This window comes from Pygocentrus nattereri, chromosome 3, assembly GCF_015220715.1.
Source record: "Pygocentrus nattereri isolate fPygNat1 chromosome 3, fPygNat1.pri, whole genome shotgun sequence".
Lineage (NCBI taxonomy): Eukaryota > Metazoa > Chordata > Actinopteri > Characiformes > Serrasalmidae > Pygocentrus > Pygocentrus nattereri.
In genome coordinates this window covers 28611115-28631769 of record NC_051213.1, presented here as the reverse complement: position 1 = coordinate 28631769, position 20655 = coordinate 28611115, and the positions used below count along the sequence as shown (strand labels likewise).

The 20655-nt window shown below is 40.2% G+C and overlaps 1 protein-coding gene across 4 annotated transcripts; it reads right to left on the bottom strand.

Moving 5' to 3' along the window:
- Positions 1-1090: 1090 nt before the first annotated feature.
- Positions 1091-18170, bottom strand: arnt (aryl hydrocarbon receptor nuclear translocator). Of its 4 annotated transcripts, none has more exons than XM_017681804.2 (21): positions 17874-18170; positions 16005-16104; positions 13469-13507; positions 13135-13182; positions 12021-12234; positions 9487-9700; positions 9127-9229; positions 8909-8974; positions 8026-8111; positions 7589-7665; positions 7308-7442; positions 7080-7154; positions 6833-6984; positions 5939-6061; positions 5516-5600; positions 5326-5365; positions 5113-5215; positions 4716-4902; positions 4443-4626; positions 3377-3519; positions 1091-3287 (listed from the first exon to the last, which is right to left on the bottom strand). In XM_017681804.2, exons 1-21 carry the CDS (start codon positions 17887-17889, stop codon positions 3201-3203), a joined length of 2277 nt encoding a protein of 758 aa, XP_017537293.1. In that variant the 5' UTR covers positions 17890-18170; the 3' UTR covers positions 1091-3200. The 4 variants fall into 4 exon arrangements, with proteins under 4 accessions (XP_017537293.1, XP_017537292.1, XP_017537294.1 ...); XM_017681803.2 differs by having other exon boundaries at positions 4443-4629; positions 17874-18169; XM_017681805.2 differs by having other exon boundaries at positions 4443-4629; positions 18113-18147.
- Positions 18171-20655: the final 2485 nt, after the last annotated feature.

The following is a 20655-nucleotide window of genomic DNA, read 5'->3' as shown; positions in this document are numbered from 1 at the left end:
GTGAAATTGATTGTCAGTGTTGCTTCCTAAGTGGACAGTTTGATTTCACAGAAGTTTCATTTACTTGGAGTTACATTGGTGTTGTTTAAGTGTTCCCTTTATTTTTTTGAGCAGTGTATCTCTCTCTCTCTCTCATTTTTTATATATATATATATATATATATATATATATATATATATATATATATATATATATATATATATATATATATATATATCTTTCGAGAGAAAGAGAGAGAGAGGTGAGTTAAGAAAGGAAAGGAAGAAGGGAACAGCTGCATGTGCCAGAGAGAAAGAGTGGTTGAAAGCTGAACTACACCTGATTGGCTCTGCTTGAATGCCAACTGAGAGAGAAGGAACAGGAGACCAACAGGAAGAACGGAGGAAAAGAGAAAAAGAGCAAGAAACGCATAATGTTCAATTGCTCGGGCGGTTGTATTTAGACAGACGTGCCATTAAAGCTTTAACAATTAATAAACGAATAATAAGATGAGATGAAATGACGGACAGGTGAAGGGTCATCTCTGTGTTGGGGAGTGAAAAAGAGCAAGCTGTGAAATAGGAAACCTACCCTACACAATTTAACAGCCATCACTGTCCATCAAGCAAGTAAACAGAGACGTGTAGAAAATGATAAGAGCAGAAAAGGCAGAGAAAGAAAAGAACAGGGTGAGAACAGAAAAGAGAAAGGGAGGAGGAGAGAGAGACGAATAGGAGAGACAGAGAAACACGGTGAGAGAAGAAGAAAGCTGGGACAGTGAGAGAGAGGAGTAGGGCGGTAAACCTAAACCACAGTGGTTAAACAGATCCTTTACAGCACAGAGAGACGAGTGGGAACTACACTAAAGTGATGGCTTGGAATAAAAATACTCCCCATCAAAATTATGCACGTTTGAATCACCTGAAAATGTGAGTGACGTCCGCAGGAAAATGATATGAAATATAAAACATAGGAAAGCTAAATGGCAGTGTAAAATATGTATAATTTGCTTGTTTGCATATCAGCTGTTGATCAGACAAATGTATGATCTGTGATGTGTTCACTTATTTCATTCTAAGACTCTTATTATAGAAAACGCAGCACATACAGATTCTGACAATGTAACAATTTAATACAAAAAGCCAAACATTTATCTTTCTCTTGTTTAACATTTCATATACATATATTTTTATATATTTGTGAATCTATGTGGAACATATAAACTGCAATTCACATCATTGTAAATACCTGGATGAAAAACCAAAGTGGTTTAAAACAAACAATTACATTACAACAAACACACCTCGCCACGGCTGAGAAAGGGAGAAGAAAAAAAACAAAAAACACCACTTTAAACAGTTTTCAGTATGTGAATTAGCACGAAAGCAAGTCATGCACCCAAATTCAAATGCAGACATTTAAAATTCAATTTAAAAAAAAAGTTTGGATCAACATGATGTCCATAACTTCAAAACAGACTGAAAATGAACCTTTGGATTACAACGCGCAGCTTAAAAATGGAGAAATAAAGAAACCAACAAACTTTCTCTGAACCAATGAGACGGTCCAACTGATAGAGTTGTAGATCCAACAGCAGCGGTGTGGACTGAAGGGTGAAAATCCAAAAAGGTTCACTGTCCGAGATTTCACACGTCAATTCTTTTTTTAAAATATAAAGATATTTTTAACAAAATTAAGATGAAATAAATGAAGACATTAATTGCTGAGCTGATCAGATTGTAACAAAGTTCATTTCTATACAAATACTGAATTCGCCTAGATATTTAAGAGTTAGCAAAGGACAGCTGCTCTCTGACCATATAACAATTAACTAATGCCAATTTTGCGGCTACTTTATAGACTTTAGAATGAAGGTGAACTGACAGACAAGAAACCCTGAATGCTTGTCTCATAATTACATTATAATAACACCAATTTGAATAACAACATGAGATGGCTTTCAAAATACTCGATTCCTGCTCATAATTATTGCTCTTACTCTTTATCGCTTTCTATGTAACTGTACTTACAAAAATGAGTTTAAAAAATTAAAAAAAAAAAAAAAAAAAACAGAAAAGGAGGAAGAGCACACTTGAAGCTAGACAAACTGTAGAGGAGGAGGAACAGAAGTTTGTGTGTTTGAATATCTGTTTGCATGTCAAAACATGCACAACCTGATATGCAACTAATACACTACACGGCAAAGGTTTGGGGACACCCAGCTTGCTTTCCATTAAAAAGAAAAAGAAATCTAGGCATGTTTTCTTTGTGCAATAACATCCTAAAAAGAACACTGTGCTATTTTTCTTTGCAAAAAACTGCAAAACTGAAGGAACAACTGACACCTGCACAAACTCGTGAATAACACCAAAGCCCATACATTTTATACTCTTGCTGTGATGTCAGCACTCACCAGCACTCAAACCATTCAGGTGTTTAAACCAAGGAAGAGATTTCCAGTAAGTGCATTTAACAACTGGAGATGAAAATAAAAAAAAAAACCTACACAAAAAATGATGTAGACAAAACCTGCTCTTTATACCAAGGAAGACACTTGCATGAAAATGAAGCAAAGCGCTGCAAAATGTAGGCAATGTATTAAAGGGGAGCCGTTTATTTTGATGAATGTTTTGTGTGGGCTTCAGCTTTTTCTTTAACACAAAATTAACAGTGAAAACTTTACTCAGAAAGAAAAAAAAAATCCCTAAACCTTGGAAAAAAACATACTTGCTTGTTAATAGGGACATGTGACCATGCTAAAAAAGGGAACGATATTCTTTAACTGATTGTGATCACTAAGAAAAGAAGCATAGTGCAATAATTATACTCAACTCTATCATCACATAAGCTGTGCTGCACCAGGCTTTCAACTCAGAGCAGAAAGTAGCATCTGACATTTGAACCTGCACAAATGTGTGTCTGTGGGTGTTCTGGAGAGGTGGGGGTAGGGGCAGTAACTCAGTGTGTCAGACTCGTTGTGCTCACTTTGTGCACTTGTGCGTGGTTTTAACACAGAGCCACTTCCGCAGCGGATCAAGGTCAACTCAAAAACGCCCTGGAGTTTTTGGGTGCTACTATCTATTCGCCACCCTCTATTTTTCCTTTACTTTATGGCTTTAAACAATCTCTCTCGCTTGTTGCTTCTTCTTGGTGTGATCGGTAAACTAGAGAAGAGAGACAGTTGGAGGGAGAAAAAAGGAAAGAAGGGAGGATGAGATGGATCACTCGGCAAAAGGAGGGAACATGGGCATTTCCTCAAAATCTTCGTTGCTGAAGTTAGCAGACTGATCCAATATGGACAGAACGTCCTGGAGGGGAAGAAAGATATATCATCTGTAGAAAAGGTATCTATACAAGTTTGTATGTGTTTGTATGTCCATATGCATGCGCTACTCACGGTGAACATCTCTGGTTGGTTATTCTGTATGTGAGGATGTGTGTCCGCATTGCTTTGTGTGTGGGGCTGGCTCTGCCACTGCTGCCACCCTGGTGCCTCTGTTGGTCTGGATGGGAACTGCGACCCAGCCTGACTAACATCATCTGACAGAGAGACAGAGAGAGACACAAAATGTAAGGGACGACACAAAGTTTAATACCCTTTTGGTAAAATACCACTGTATTTTCTGTACTCACTCCATTATCATTTGAATAAAATGTCTTTCGATAACTATTTCAGGGACGCCATGCCAAAAGTTTGGTACAGAGCCTGGAGTCACCAAGACAGGGACAGCGCTTTATTTATTTATTAAGCTCAATGCTAGCTACCCATCAGTGGCAAGGAGCGCTGCACTGCATGACACAACAATTTGCTGTTTGCACAAATATAAAAGGTTTGGCTGGCTATTTTGCATGTTAGTCAAATGAATTCTTCCTGTCGATGTAGCTGGTTTATTCTAATCATGACTGACAAAACCCAGAAGACTCCCTGGGACTCAGAAGTAGGCCTGAGAGACTCAATGCTTAAATCAGTTAAAATCAGCTTCAGAGCTCTAATTTAAGGTGGCAACTCAGGTGCAATCCAAACACTACTGCTTTTTATTGTTGGATAGCTTGAAACCTCACAGTTGCATTTATTTCCGATTATAATTCTACCTTGCTGTCCAGGTCCTTGGGAAACTATTACATTGCAAATAGTGTTAAAGCTGATGCAGCTGAGTGTTACAATAGAAAGCAAGGTTTGAGAGGCTTAAAGATCATATGGAATACGAAATATGATCACTAGTGCCTTCACTGAAAAGAAAAGAAAAAAAAAAACTACTAACATTTTTTGGTCAGTTTTAATGGTGATGATGGCTGGAAAGTTTCTTCTGCTATCCTGAACCGCTCATTACTGCAACATTCAGTATTGCCAAACTAGAACATAACCTCCTGATTTGCATGTTGTGACATTTGCTAATGAAATAACATGTTTCTTTCTTTTTTTTCAAAATAAAATAGCTTTTTTTAACTGCAGCCCTACTTACTGTAGCCATTGGTAGAGGGATTACTGCGATTACTGAGCTGAGGGTAGCTGGATGTGTTGGATGGAACATTTACTGGAGCTCCGCCCATCTGCCCAAAAGAGGAAGATGATGATGAGGGAGGGGCAGAGCTGAAGGTTCCCAAGGCAAACTGAGGTGACTGACTTTTCCCTGTCTGTCCTCCCACCTGCTAGATACACAAACACAATCGGAATTTAGACCTACAACTGTAAAAAGTCAGGTGAGTACTCACAGGCTGCTGTGTCTGTAGCTTACCTGTGAGCTGAAGGGGGGGCGCGAGGGAGGCCAGGCTCCAGGGGGTGCTGTGCTGCCTGACTGTGCCTGGATCGGGCTGGTGCCATTGGTCACAGGTCCAGTGGGGGCGCTTTGACGGGACATGTGTGCAAGGAGCTGACCAGCAGAGGGAGGGGGCTGTGACATCTGCGGTGCCATTGCTGGTGACCTGGACACAGAGAGTACACCCGCATACAGAATGAGCCCAGTATACATAGCCAACAAATTGGAGCTAACAGAATTAAGTTAAGATAGAAAGAAAAAAAAACCCTGCTGCGCTCAATATTTGACAATTGACAGCATGGTAGAAGGACCGAGTGTTGTTTTGGTAAAGACAGTGGATTGTTGGGTTTAGTCTGTGTATTTCTCTCAGAGCCACCTGAAGGGTTCATTGGGCCGAGCTGCAGCACTGAACGAGGCGGCTGGAGGGTAAACCTGCTGGCCAGTTGGGGGTGCACTGGTGGACATAACTTTTGAGTGATCTGAGGAGGGGCAGAGATGAAGAGAGATATGTTAATGTTTGCATCTGGGTGTGCACGTGTGCTTAGAGATCAATTCAGTGGTCATCACAGAAGTTGGTAAACGGCCTTACTGGGATCAGCACCTACAGCTCCTACTGACTGCACTGGAACCTGGAGAAAGCAAAAGAAAAAGTGAAAGTGAGAGAGATAAAATCAACGTTTCAACAACTCAGAAATCAATCAAGTTCTCTCTTCATCAGACACACAATAATCCTTCAAGTTAGTCTACAGTACATCTGAGAGCAGGAAGAATGCATTTACCTGAGGAAGAGACACCTGTCCAGCCTCATACATGTCCTCTCTCCCTGCACTGCCTTCCAGCTCTGCCTGTTGCTGCTGCAACTGCCTACACAACAGAGAGACGGAGAACACCGTTAGAACAGACTCAACATATCCATGTTCTCCAACACCCATCACCGACATCACAAACCCGTCACCTGGCAACCAGCAGCGTATTCCCCAAGGACTGCACAGAGAGGAATGGCAGAGTTCCTAAAGTCATGCTGTTAGATCTACTCATCTGTACCCCGACACAGAGAAAAAGACCGATCACCACAAAGAGGAAAGAGAGAAGGACAAATGGAGCTAAATAAAGGAGCTAAACGAGGGGAGTCCAGTACAGTGCAAACCTGGAGACCCATAGCTGCATTGGGGGGTGGGAGGGGGCGGAATGTCCGGTCTCACCTGGCAGTTATTTGCCCCGGGCTGGAGGCAGAGGGGCAGTTAGGGCTGTTTTGCCCCAGAGAAGGGGGCAGTGCCCCCCTTGGGGAGGACAGAGGGGAGAGGGCATCCTGATTTGGCGCTTTACTGTCGCACAGAACAGGGAGGGAGGGATTGGGGTTGGAGGGAGAGGAGAAGTGGAGATAGGATGGTCAGAGTGAACTTTCTCGCTCGCTCGCTCGCTCACACACACACACACACACACACACACACACACACAATGGTCCTATAACATAGGCAGACTGCTTAGTGGCCAGTAAGCAGAAGCATAACATGAGTTTCTAATAAACTGGACTACACATGTGAAAAAAAGTATCTAGTTTTAATCCATATATTCTAGTTTTAATCCATATAAGTCCTGCTGCTAATTACTGGTTCACTACTGAACATCCTCATGGAGAAGAATTATTAGAGCATTACTATGAGTGAGAATGGGATGTATGAAAAGTACAAAGAAAAAATGACTTAGGCTGTCATATATCCTGATTTATGCCTCTCATAATTTAAGGGGATGTCATAGCACTGACAATTCAATGTTACAAGGATCACAAACAATGATTAAAAGCAATCTACATTTGAATAAAATCATACAAGTATGCATCACATTAATTTAAATCAAAATTAAACAAAATTATAAGTCAACTAAGCATTACAGAAGCTTCACACCAATCAAAACACTTTTTCACTCTGGTAAATTGTTTCACAGAATATAAGTACTCAAGACACCGAAAAAACAAGCAGACCATCTCATGTGTGTTTGTGACCATGTTTGAAACATATTGAATGGGTGGTCGGGCCACAGAAGTGTATGAATGGAGTGCATGAATGTGTATGTGAGTGTGTGTATTTAAACCTCACTTGACGTTTGCGTTGGTGCAGATGATGTACTCTATCTCCTCCGAGTACGGGTTCTGGAAGGTGAAAGAACTGGTTCTCATCCAGATCCACTCTCGCGATTTGGCTCGAAAACGGAACATCACAGACAGAACCTGACCACGCAGCTTAACCACCTGGCTCAAAAAGACAAAGCTTAACCATCAAAACTTCTGAATAAATGACAAGGCAGGAGAATATACTAATAAGACACCTGCATACACAGACATACCTGCTGCAAGCTATCTCTGAGTAAGCCCTGGTCCTCTGGATGGGCAAATTCAAGAAAGTTCTTCCCCAATAGCTCCTACAAAACACACACAAAATAAATAAATCTCCAAATAAAAAGGCTTACTGTAGCAGCAAAATGTAACTCCTTATCTGTACTTTTAAAAAGACAAGAACAGCAACAGGTAAAGACCAGTGGTGTCAAAAGGTTACTTGTGCTTTAGACACTGACCTGGGGCTGGTAGCCCACTGTGGCCAAACAGCGGTGATCTACGAATGTGAAAGCGCCCTGACAGTTATGACGTGATATGAACTCTACAGGGATGCTGATGCTGTTCACGTTGTTGTCACTGGGACAACATGTTACCTACACAACAAAAGCAAATCAGGACATCAAAGAACTTTCTAATACAACATACTGACAAACTAGAAAGAGGGTAAGCTAATAAACTTTTTAGAGATCACAAAAGGAAAGAATGTACTAAATGTGTCTCTCTTGCACACACTCTCTACCTGTAGCCTTCCAATGGCAACCAGACAGTACCGGTTCCCCTGGCCACTGTCACATTCATCTTCAGAAAGGGAAACGCCTGAGAAAGACGCAAAAAGAGCTGCATGAGAGAATGTCATAAAATGAACAAAGTGTCAGAACTAAGGCCCTGGAGATTTGTGCACTTCGGACAAACAGGCAGTGCATCAGTTCCCTGCAGACAATAGCTACTTTGATGGGTGGCCACTTCCTCTAGATTGTTCTGTGAAATTCCACAGCTCTCAGCTAGAGGCATGTTTTTAATTGCTAAGACACAACAGCAGTGCATTCAGTGTGGATGTCAATACTCAAGACACTCACACAAGACATAGGACAAAAGTCCCACAGGCTCACACAAAAACCATTTGTTCTGTAGAAAAAGAGAAAACCATATGTCGCAATCTGATAGAGTGTGCATTACCTGCAGGAGGCCAAGATCTGATGTATCCAGTGCAATGAACCACCACATACTGAATCTCTCCATCTTTAGCAGGGCCCAAACCACTCCTGACAATGGAGTGAGACTCAGTTTAAAAACAATAAATATATAAAATAAAAAAGAAAGAAAATCGACAGAGAAATAGGTAGAGAGAGGACAAGACAGAGAGAGAGAGGGGGAGAGAGGGAGAGAGGATGAGAAAGAGAGAGAGGAAGTAAGAGAGGATGAGAAAGAGAAAAAGAGAAAGAAGAGAAAGAGAGACAAAGAGAGGATGTGAGAGAGAGAGAGAGAGAGAGAGAGAGAGAGAGAGAGAGAGAGAGAGAGAGAGAGAGAGAGAGAGAGAGAGAGAGACACACACACACACACACACACACACACACACACAGGGAGACAAAGAGAGATTGAGAAAGAAAAAGAGAGAGGAAGAAAGAGAAAAGAGAGAGAGAGACAATGAGAGGATGTGAGAAAGAAAGAGGAAGAGAGAGGGAGAGAGAGGGAGACAGAGAGGATGTGAAAGAGAAAAAGAGAGGAAGAGAGAGAAAAAAGGAGAGAAGAGAGAGAGAGAGAGAGAGAGAGAGAGAGAAACAAAGAGAGAATGTGAGAGAAACAAAGAGAGGATGTGAGAAAGAAAGACAGGAAGAGAGAAAAGAGAGAGAGAAACAAAGAGAGGATGTGAGAAAGAAAGACAGAGGAAGAGAGATGGAGAGAGAGGGAGAGAGAGGGAGAAAGAGAGGATGTGAAAGAGAAAAAGAGAGAGGAAGAAAGAAAAAGAGAGAAAAGAGAAAGAAAGACAGAGGAAGAGAGAGGGAGAAAGAGGGAAAGAGGGAGAGAGAAGAGAGAAGAGAGAAAAGAGAGATTGATTTACCTGTTTCTGCTCTTCAGAAAACTGAGCCTATTCATAGACACTGGCTCCACAGGACAAGTTCCACATCTGAAAAAAGGAAAAAAAAAAAAAAAAAATGTAACAACACAAAACCACCATCAAATTCAAACTTGTCTTTAGTTTAAGCATTTCATGGAATTATGAAAAGACAGAGCAGGTGTTCAGAGGCTGCGGAAGATAAAAATCACCTGCTCCCTTACCTCATTCTGCAAATGAAGGAGCGACGTGCCCCCATACTCATCCTCATGGATGACTGACTACCCTCCTTCTTCACCGTACCAGTCTTCAGATCCAGCATCCGCCCTGACAGAGAGAGCGAGCGAAAGTTATTTTAAGGTTACATATTCTCAGTTATTTAAAAAGTTACAGCTGCCTATACTAAAAGGAGAAAAGAAACACCTGTTTAAGAATCTGTGCATGTGCCTCACACTACACAGAGTCCTCACCGTTTCGTAGCGAACACTCATTCTCTTGCTAGTCCTTTATGTGATAACCATTGTCTGACCAAACGCATTAGAGCTAGGTAGGGAGAGAGGAGGAGAGAGGGACAGATTCCTCACCACTGTTGGCATTTTCACTGGTGGAGAGCTGCTCCCTCAGTTTGTCTGTGTCGTCTGGATGGAGCTGGTCATATAAAGATGATCCGAGCCAGTCAGACTGAGCTTGGTTTAAAACAGGCGTGATCGAGTCGGAGACGTAAACGACGCGTCCACTCTCACAAGACACCACAAACAAGAAACCATCAGCTGCCTCCAAAATCAGATGCTTCAGCTCCTTTAAACAAAGAGACAGAGGGGGTTGTTATCGGAGGGCAGGACTATGAAAAGGGCTGCATTTGACAATATTTATCTCAAAGTTCTTCCCCCTGTATGTAATTCAACACTTTCCTTCAATTGGTTGCACACAAGTATTTCGTCACTGTCCAAAGAAAAACAAGCAACTCCAAGAGGGCCAACTTTCTTTGTGTTATTGAACTTAATGCAAGGAGAGCTTATTCCATCCATTTTAGAGCATTTCTATTAATCCATTCGTTATGAAATTTTCACAGCAACAATTTGTCTTTCACAAAACTGATGTAGAGAAACAGTGAACTGAAACACTAAACATACAGCCTTGTTACAGACCATACTTAGTTGCTCTACAAACTAGCTACCGCATGAATCAAGATAATTACTGAAACAAAGTCAACGTTTTACTGATTTGTTGTCTTTTTCTGTAACTTTACAGGGTTATTTTATTATTATTATTTTTTACAAGTAATGGCATAATAAGGAAGAATAAACAATAAAACGGATTTTACGGATGATTACAAAAAATAGCAACCAGGACGAAGATAAATGTGTCAAATGTAATTTCTTGTCATTTTGTGTGGTCAAGTGATTCTTGAACGAACAGAAGAGCTTCTGGCCATCACAAGCATCAAGTGAATGGCCAGCTCTAGGCAGAGGTTCACAGAGCTGTCAGAAGACCTGGACAGGCAATAATAGAAATTACTTCTAAGAAGTTGCAGGGCCACTGTGGGTTAGCCCAGTGTTTCCCAGTCTAGGTCCTGGAAAAACAGTGACCTGCACTTTTAAATGTTTTCACGGCTCCCACGCTTTATTTAGCTTATCAGGACAGAGTTTCCTGAAAGCACTTCAGCACAAAGTTCACTGTTAAATGGTAGTGCCACCATCACATTGAACACTTGTTTTACCAGTATTGTTAAAAGATCTTGACAATCTGATGATTTTGGAAAACTAGGCCCAGCTCGATAACAACCCCAGGCTTTGTGTAATTGTTGACTTAAAGCAAGGAAAGCACTTAAGTGTGCAGGGCAGGTGCTCATGCAGCCACATGCTCTGCTAGTCAATCAAGAATCCCTTCCACACAAAAATCACGCTCTACAGAATTATTACAGACTGGTTGGCGAATGTTAAAATGTCACTAGCAGAGGCTGCTGATGTGCCAGTACAACTAGAGCTCTTTGTCACTTCCTCTGAAAACTCACTAAGGCACTAAAAAATTCCTCCACACATCCCACCTACAGCATTTCATTGACAGGAGGGTCTCGCTGTCAGTGAAAATGCAGTTGCAAACTGATTTGCAAAAACATTTTCATTTTGGCAGAGTTAAAGCAAGACGATGAGGAAACGCACTTTCAAATGGGCGACTGTTATTCCGTTTTTTTATGCCCACTGACTTAATTCTCGTGGGTACAATTTACTATGTTTTGCGCTAAACTTGTTAAAGACTAAGTGCTTTACACATTATTTCAGTGTTACAAATGCTGTTATTTTATTTAAACAACAGTTTAATATACATCAAACAGCAGCATTTCTTCTAATTTGTAAAACCTAAAATAAGAGGTGTCAGGTCATTTCTATCTTTAATGTGACATTGCAACCAACATAATTATAGTGAAAAACACATGTGCGATGAAGCCATTTATCTAAATAAATAAAGTTTACGGTCCGATGACCTCAAAGGTTTCGTAATACGTACAAACTGAATCATTCAAATGATGAGAATGCCTTTGCTGCCTCAGGCTTAATGATTTAATAAATTTAATTAATCATATGAAAATATATGAAAATTAAAGTAAACATCTGAATCACTGACATTCACTCGCCTAAAGGTCACAGTGCACAGATCCTTAGATATAAATAACTTAACAAGCTTCATATTTAGATGAAAAAATAAACGCAGGTCAGCTTTAGGTTCTGTTGGCGAAAAAAAGGTCAATGATCAGAGCAAAAAAGTCGGAAGAATAACTTTCAGACAGTTAGACTACAATGCAGATCTAGCCCGAAGCATATTTCAGATTATTTAAAATAAAAAGATAATAATAAAATAGAAACTGTCCATGCTTTGACTGCATGCAATGCAGCTTCAAAGAAAACTAACCAGACTTCAACAACCAATAGCGAAGCACTCTGGGTTGTGTGCTCACATTTGGAGCTATGGTCCATCCATATGAAGTTATTTCCCTCCCATTTTAAGGTTTTCCAGCCTGCAGTGATACCCTACTCTACAACCAAGAGGGAACATTTTAATAGATTTACTGAGTAACTGTCACCTGTGACAACTCTACCAGTGCACGTCATCATGTTACCTGGTCAGTGAGGAAGGACGGTTTGTACGTTCCATCAGCTCCTGTGTTGCCGCTGCCTTTCAGCGACTTCATGTGTGACACGGCCATGCGCAGAATGGTCAGCTTGTCTGGTTTCCTTGCCAAGGCGCTGCACGTGGGCACCATCTCAGACAATTCGGTGATATACGCGGTCATCTTGTTCCGCCTCCGCCGCTCGATTTCACTGTGGTTCTCCCTGGGGCCAGGAGGTCATGGGGCAAAGGTCATGGATGAGGATGGGAGGTGGGTAAAAACATGACGGCCGTTGTTTGAGAGCAACAGATAGAGAGAAAAGATCAGAAAAATATAACAGATGATGACGGAAAAGAGGAGGAGTGAAAGTTGAAGGCATTGTAGAGTGAATATGCAAGTGGAAGGAAAAAAGGTGCAGGCCACACAAGATTCAGAGGAATGAACAGTACAGAAGGAGGGAACATGGCAGAAAAACACAGCAGTGTAAGAGAAGAAGAGAGAAAGAAAGGATGAGAAAAAGGAAAAAAAAAAATCAAACAAGAAGACAATTTCATCTTACAACGGGGGAAGTGAGTGGGTGAAAGAATAAAGTGAGAAGAAAAAAGGTCTCTTCAGAGCGCCTGAAAGAAAGTGAGAGAGAGGGAGAAAGAAAGAGAGAGGAAAGGAAGGGGACAGGGAAAAGGGAAAGTGCTCAAAAGAAAAGACTAGGATGTGAACATGCATTTTAAGTCTTGCAGAACAGAGGGAGTGTACAGGGATATACAGTATACAGCACCAGTCAAATATTTGGACTCTTCTACACATAAAGTGCATATTTAAAAAAATTTAGATTTTGGATATTTTAAAACAACAGTTAAGAAATCAAAAGTATAATATATTTCAGATTCTTCATAGTGGTCACTCTTTGTCTTGAAATGCAGATATGCCAGGGGTGCTCAAACTGTTTTCAAAACGTGTCAGATTGTACCATGTCAAAACATCTGAGGGCTGAAATATTATTCAAAAATGATTTTTAAAATTATTCATATAAACCCCCCACAAAAGCAACGTGCACTAATTTTACAGTAAACTTTTTGATCTAAATATCATTAAGATTCTGCAGTCAGCCAGGTCCGCTCCATACCTGGCAAAGCGTTCTTTGTCATTTGAGGCGCCTGCATCATCATCACATCTGAGGGAAAAGCAAATAAACATTTCCAGCTTATGAAACATCACCATATACTCTCCAACAGCAATTCAGCTTTTCTTGCTTGTCTGTACTTGATAAATGCTGGGAACTGGTTTTCCAAGCAGGAGAACATTAATTTCCCTGAGTTTTGGGCAAAAAAAAGTCACCTGTTACATTTCAAAGTCCATGAAGTTCTCTGGCAGCGAGATAAAATATAGTTACATACTATAAACTGCTTTACGTGTTGCAGACGTCACACAGAAAAGGTGAACTACAGATCTGCACCCACCTGAAGAGTTTACTTCCTTCATCATCTTCAAAATCAGAGCTGAAAAGGAAATAAAAGAGGAGGGGAGGATAATAAATATCACATTAGGCATCCACATACACTATTGCACAACCATTCAAACGAAACTATTACGACCTTCCAAAAATCCCAGATTTCACAATTCATTTACAGACATAACATGTGCATTTATTTATTTTTAAAATATTTAGTGCACAACAGATTTCTCCTCAGCCACAACACCACACATGAACAGTTTGAAAATCCACCAGACAGCTAGCCTGGATTTCTGACTTCACAAAACTCAGTTTGCATCAAAGCAGTCTCTAAAGTGAACCACACAGCTTCATCACTCAGCAGAAAAAATGTATACATCAATCAAATCATCAATAAAACTCCAAACATGTTAAGAGCTAAGAAGACTCTCACTGTGGCTAATGTAGATTGATCAATGATAACACTCACAGTGTAGACAAAAACAGCTGTCCCAGGTTTCTGCATCAAGTGCTTAGCACCACCTATTCAGCTGAGCTTCTTCATTCCTACTACCCTGACCACGTTCTCAGTTCCTCTGATCCTGGCCTTCTACCTGACCCTACCTACAGACCCTACCTACTGTTGGGGGCAGATATTTCAGCATCAAATATTTGTCTTGCCCTTGTTACTCTTTAATAATATACAACCCCAATTCCAATGAAGTTGGGACGTTGTGTAAAACATAAATAAAAACAGAATATGATGATTTGCAAATCATTTTCAGCCTATATTCAATTGAATACACTACAAAGACAAGATATTTAATGTTCAAATGGATAATCTTTATTGTTTTTCGCAAATATTCACTCATTTTGAATTTGATGCCTGCAACATGTTCCAAAGAAGTTGGGACAGGGGCAACAAAAGACTGGGAAAGTTGAGGAATGCTCAAAAAACACCTGTTTGGAACATTCCACAGGTGAACAGGTTAATTGGAAACAGGTGAGTGTCATGATTGGGTATAAAGGGAACATCCCTGAAAGGCTCAGTCATTCACAAGCAAGGATGGAGCGAGGTTCACCACTTTGTGAACAACTGTGTCAGCAAATAGTCCAACAGTTTAAGAACAACGTTTCTCAATATGCAATTGCATGGGATTTCATCATCTACAGTCCATAATATCTTCAAATATCTTCTGCAAGGCAGAAAACCAACATTGAATGCCCGTGACCTTTGATCCCTCAGGTGGCACTGCATTAAAAACCGACATCATTCTGTAATGGATATTACCACATGGGCTCAGGAACACTTCAGAAAACCACCGTCAGTGAACACAGTTCGTCACTCCATCTACAAGTGCAAGTTAAAACTCTGCCATGCAAAGTGAAAGCCACATATCAACAACACCCAGAAACGGCGCCGGCTTCTCTGGCCCAAGCTCATCTGAGATGGACTGACGCAAAGTGGAAAAGTGTCCTGTGGTCTGGCGAGTCCACATTTTAATTTGTTTTTGGAAATCATGGACGTCGTGTCCTCCGGGCCAAAGAGGAAAAGGACTGTCTGGGTTTTTTTTTTCGGCGCAAAATTCAAAAGCCAGCATCTCTGATGGTGTGGGGGTGTGTTAGTGCCCATGGTATGGGTAACTTGCACATCTGTGAAGGCACCATTAATGCTGAAAGGTACATACAGGTTTTGGAGCAACATATGCTGCCATCCAAGCAACGTCTTTTACAGGGACGTCCCTGCTTATTTCAGCAAGACAACGCCAAGCCACATTCTGTACGTGTTACAACAGCATGGCTTCGTAGTAAAAGAGTGCGGGTACTAGACTGGCCTGCCTGCAGTCCAGACCTTCCTCCCATTGAAAACGTGTGGCGCATTATAAAGTGTAAAATACGACAACGGAGACCCCGGACTGTTGAGCAACTGAAGTTGTACATCAAGCAAGAATGAGAAAGAATTCCACCTACAAAGCTTCAACAATTAGTGTCCTCAGTTCAAAAACTCTTATTGAGTGTTGATAAAAGGAAAGGTGATGTAACACAGTGGTAAACATGCCCCAGTCCCAACTTCTTTGGAACGTGTTGCAGGCATCAAATTCAAAATGAGTGAATATTTGCAAAAAACAATGAAGTTTATCCTTTTGAACATTAAATATCTTGTCTTTGTAGTGTATTCAGTTGAATATAGGTTGAAAAGGATCAAATCATTGTATTCTGTTTTTATTTATGTTTTACACAATGTCCTAATTTAATTGGAATTGGGGTTGTATTATTGATATTTTGGACCATGTTCTCTATATCAACTAAACCTTATTATTATTTTTAAAACAAGCATCCAAATGTGAAAAAGTAAGGTTTTTTGAATGTGTGGATGCTTTTTAACATTTAGTTTTTCTATTCTGGCTTCAGCACCTCAGCCAAGTCTGAAACCCGATGAGCAGTGTTTTCTTTTTGATTTTTAAATCAAGTGACCACAAATCAGCACTGCCCTGTAACACTACAGGACTGTGAACCAGTGTGGGTCTGACAGCAGACGTGACTTCAAGCACAACCAGCCTTACCTTGCTGAGCGTTTGTTGCTGCCCTTTGGCACGATGGCTCCGGCACCGGCATGCGATCCAGCTGCCGTGGCCATTCCCAACGAAGGCACCTCAGGCATGTCTAAGACCAAACACATATATATAGGCTCAGGATTTCAACACGTCTTAAAATAAATGAACAAATGAACAAGTTACATACTATTCCGTCTAAAACATCAGCTGGTGCTCATCTTTGGTGATAAACTAAGCAGCATAGTTTTTGCAACATCCGTTACAACAGAATCTGATTGCATGCTGACAAAACCTGTGGTCTCGCAGTTCAATGCTTGCCAAATAGACACCAAGCCAGTTCAAACAATTATAATGAAAAGCAAAAAGCAGCAGTCACATGAAGAACAAATCATGGTTTAATTTTAACGCAGGCAGGCCGGAACTTCTGCTTCCTGCTATTTGCAAAGACACTAGGGATGCACAACGGCCCTGTAATCATTTGAGAATCAGCAATCAGTAACTGCTTTTTTAAAAAAGGCACAGGACAGACATTTGGATTTGACAGGTGATTCCAAGGCAACTTTTGATTGTCTTTATTGTACTCTGAATGACAGGAATGGTTATGCCAGTGGTTCTAGAACCACCAGATGGTCCATATTTTAACTCAGTTCTTGTGTTAAAAGTTGGGATTGTGCAAAAATGTGAAACGTCTGGCTGGGGGTCCCTGACAACCTTTTTAAGAACCACTGGGCTACTATGCTAGAATGCTTACATTTTATTTATTTCAGTGCATTTGTCACATTGTACAAATAAATTGCACATTTCTCTGCAAACTTTGATTAATTGATTGATTGATTGAGATATATTTTATATATATATATATATATATGGCATTCATGGGCTGGAGGTCAGGGAACCAGCCTGTGACCGGAAGGTTGCCGGTTCGATTCCCTCAGACGACAGTACATGATTGAAGTGTCCTTGAGCAAGGCACCTAACCCCCCATTGCTCCCTGAGCGCTATGGATACCACTTGTGTGTGTTCACTAGTGTGCATGTATGTGGGTGTTTCACTAGATGGATGGGTTAAATACGGAACGAACACATGACAAATGACATCTTATTTACTTCAAAACAAGGTGTGTCAAACAATTACACCTGGAAACTTATACAGCTTATATGGCCAAAATAGCATCAGCTCACAACCTTATTTCTGTAGTCCACCTTTAAAACAACTGAATTCAAAAACTGCTTCACAGACAACGAGCAGAATAACATAACCCCGCTTCTCAGGCTCAGTCCTGCAGCCCACATGAGCTGCTCACTCATATCTGAGGTCAGGTGACTTTTGAAGTCTTCCTGAGTCTCGGTCTGTTTTGTTACAACGAAACGTCAAAACTCGCAGTTAAGGGAAGTCATGTGAACTGGGCTCTTTAACGTTTATTAAAGTAGTGTGAAGTTGGCTCGGCATCAAACCGTTTTACGCAGTGTCAGTAGCGTTATAGCCTAGCTTAGCTCGGTCTATGTGCTTATTAGCGTAAGCTAATGCTGGCTAGCTACCAGCTAACTTACATGCAAACTTTAACATTAGTTGATCTGAAACTAACGTTACAAAGGTCGGGTTAGACTAGAAGAACGAAGTACACTGGTTAAAGACTGATAATATTAACAACTGGCTACAGTACCGGTCCAACAATAAAGCACTGGATAAGTTTAGTAGCTGGCTAGTTGGGTTAGCGCTAAAGCTAACGTTACCAACTCGGTGCTCGTCGCTAAACCGCAAACCTGCGAACTGTTCGATGTCAGATTAAATCTGAAAAGTCTGCTTAAAGACATGACAGCTATGTATCGGCGACAGAAAAATGTTAAGCTTGATTAAGCTGAGTGCTGAATGCAGTACCTGGGTTTGATGCCATATCGGACTGGAACAGTGAAAGTTTTAGCTCCTCCTGCTAACGCGTAAACAAAACAAGTAGCTAGAAAACCCAAAACACCCAAGCCGGTCTTTTTTCTTCTTTTCCTCCTTTAAACCACCGATTAAAAAACAACTGCCCCTACAGTATCATGCCTTAAAATATATTGTCATTTTCTCCTGTTGTTCGACCTAAACAGCCTCATTTTAATAAACTTGTGATTTACCTCTCTCTTTAAAATCCCTCAACCCTCTAAAATGGCGCAACGGCTTTTCCACCGAAAACACGCAGGTCAAGAGAGATTCGGCACGCGCACCAATACGCGCACTCAAGCCCTAACTATGTCCCCTAGCGAGTGAGCAGAACTCCTCGCTGCCACGTTCCGTGTGCGCAGGTTATTTTAAAGTGCGGTTGAACCGATTGGAACGCGTCCATCTCCAGTTCTCTTCGCGCGTACCATTGGTTGCATGCTAGTGACGCAAAGTTTATCTTGACCTTGTCTGAAGGCACAGCATTAATAAAAACTTAATAATAAATAAAAATAGAGATCGATAGAGATAGGTTGATTACATGGCTACTAATAACCAGGTTGTAAAAATGGCGCTATGTTCTTATATAAAGTTCTCTATTGCGTTATTCAATTTTTTCTTCACAATCCACAAGTCAGTATAAACTTTGTCTCATGTGGAGAACCATACTGAATGAGGTCCTAAGTTCTATAACTTAAAGAGCTTAAGTGAGAAATAAATCAAAACTGCATTAGACATTTACCACAAATTTAACAAACCAATCTAATTTTCACACATACTGTCCATCTGTCGTCTGTCATGGTGATTGTATAATTACAAATAAGCCTGTTTATGTGTAGATGATTAGGCTTATATTTTTCACTTCATCCAAGGTTGTTATGTTTTTAGAGTTCACCAGTCAGTTTAGGCTTTCTCTAATGATCCTAGCATAATGTGAGTGAATTACTTATGTTTACTATTAAATATGTATTTAGTTTGTTGAGTATTTATTACTTAACAGTATATTTAATATGCTCAGTATTCTCACACACAAAGTAGTCTTTGCTGTGATCCTCATTTGTTTTATTATTTTCATCACTATTAATAACATTTATGCATAATAACAAAACAGAAAATAAAAATAAAAAAAATAATAAAAGTAATACTGCAATTAGGACCTGGATGTTTTTCTGGAACAATGCATAGATGAGGGCAGCGGAAACGCTGGTCAGAAGAAAAAAAACGTAAACCATGTGACGGCATGAAAAAGAAATAGGAATATTCAAAAAGAAGAGAACTCAGGGAAAGATACAGAGAGCAATGCCAGATGGGAGTGGAGAGAAAATGATGATAGGAAAAGGCCATTTATTTTAAGAAAAAGACACAAGACTGTCCCATAGGTTCCAGTACTGTGGTGGGTGATTTTCAGATGTTCTAGACAATACCTTCAAAATGGGACAGCTACTGCAGCAGTGGAAGGAAAATGACAAAAATGAAGATTGGGGGGGGGGGGGGGGGGGGGCTGGGGGGCAAACCCTGCACCAACTCACCTTCATTTCTCAAAAATGAAATGAACTACTTCTGAACAAGTGGAATAAAATACAAATGTAAAAAAAAATATATTAAAATGAAACACTTTAAAGCTGTTTTTTTGTTTTGTAAATTAAAATAAAACACTTTAAAGCTGTTTTTTGTTTTGTAAATTAAAATGAAACACTTTAAAGCTGTTTTTTTTGTTTTGTTTTTCTTACCTGGCATCACAACACACAAATGTCCATAAAGTGACTTAATTTATCATTTGCTTTGGTTCTTCTAGCGCAGGATGCACTTCCTTGGCATGGCGGTCGAGTTGAGTGCCCAAGTAAACTGCTATATTAGGATCTGAGAATCAAAAACTGATCCAAGACATTTACTCTCACAAGCCTGATGCACACAATCCTGGATCAATTGCAGGATTATGTGACACTTGCTGAACAAAGGAGAAAATCTGATTGTGAATCTTATTAGTGTTTACTGTTTCTCTCTAATGTTATGGATGTCAAAAGGTAGCTTTGATACATAATATTTCAAAAAGACTGACTGGACTGATGCTCATGCATTGTTTTCAAGATAAACTGACTTTATTCTTGGTGTATTTGGCCAAAGTCTGTATGTCAGACAGCAGAAAACTGATTACTTCCTATTACAAAATGACTTAAAAACACTAATTACTTGACAGTCACAAGGACAGCTCCTGAATGCCTGCTGATCCTGGGAGGCTTCTTCAGCACTGACTAATGTTTAGTCTATTTGGGCTTTAAACAGCAATTCTGAGATATTTGAAATTTTTTATCATTACATTCACTATGACTGGCACTGTTTACAACAGGTCAGATTGAGGATTGGGTTAGGGATCATGGTAAGCCTACAACACAATGAAAAATATGGCCCTATGAGTTAAACCACACTAGAACTTAAAAGTGATGGTGAGTATTCAACAGTGCTGTGAATGAAATAAAATGTAATATTAACTTGCACTGGGAACACTGAAGGTTTTATTTCCAGAAGAAAGGAGAAGCAGGAACCTCTGATTTAGAAACAAAACCTGCAGTGGTTCTCATTAGATTTTGTTATTACATCTGGTACAAGCCTGTCGTTCAAAACTAAAGTTGTACCAATAGTATTTTCTAAAATACACATAATGGCCTGTTTCATATTTGTGGTTGGTCTTTAAAAAAATGATGCTATAAGCAATGGATATAGTAGAAATGATGACTGCTTC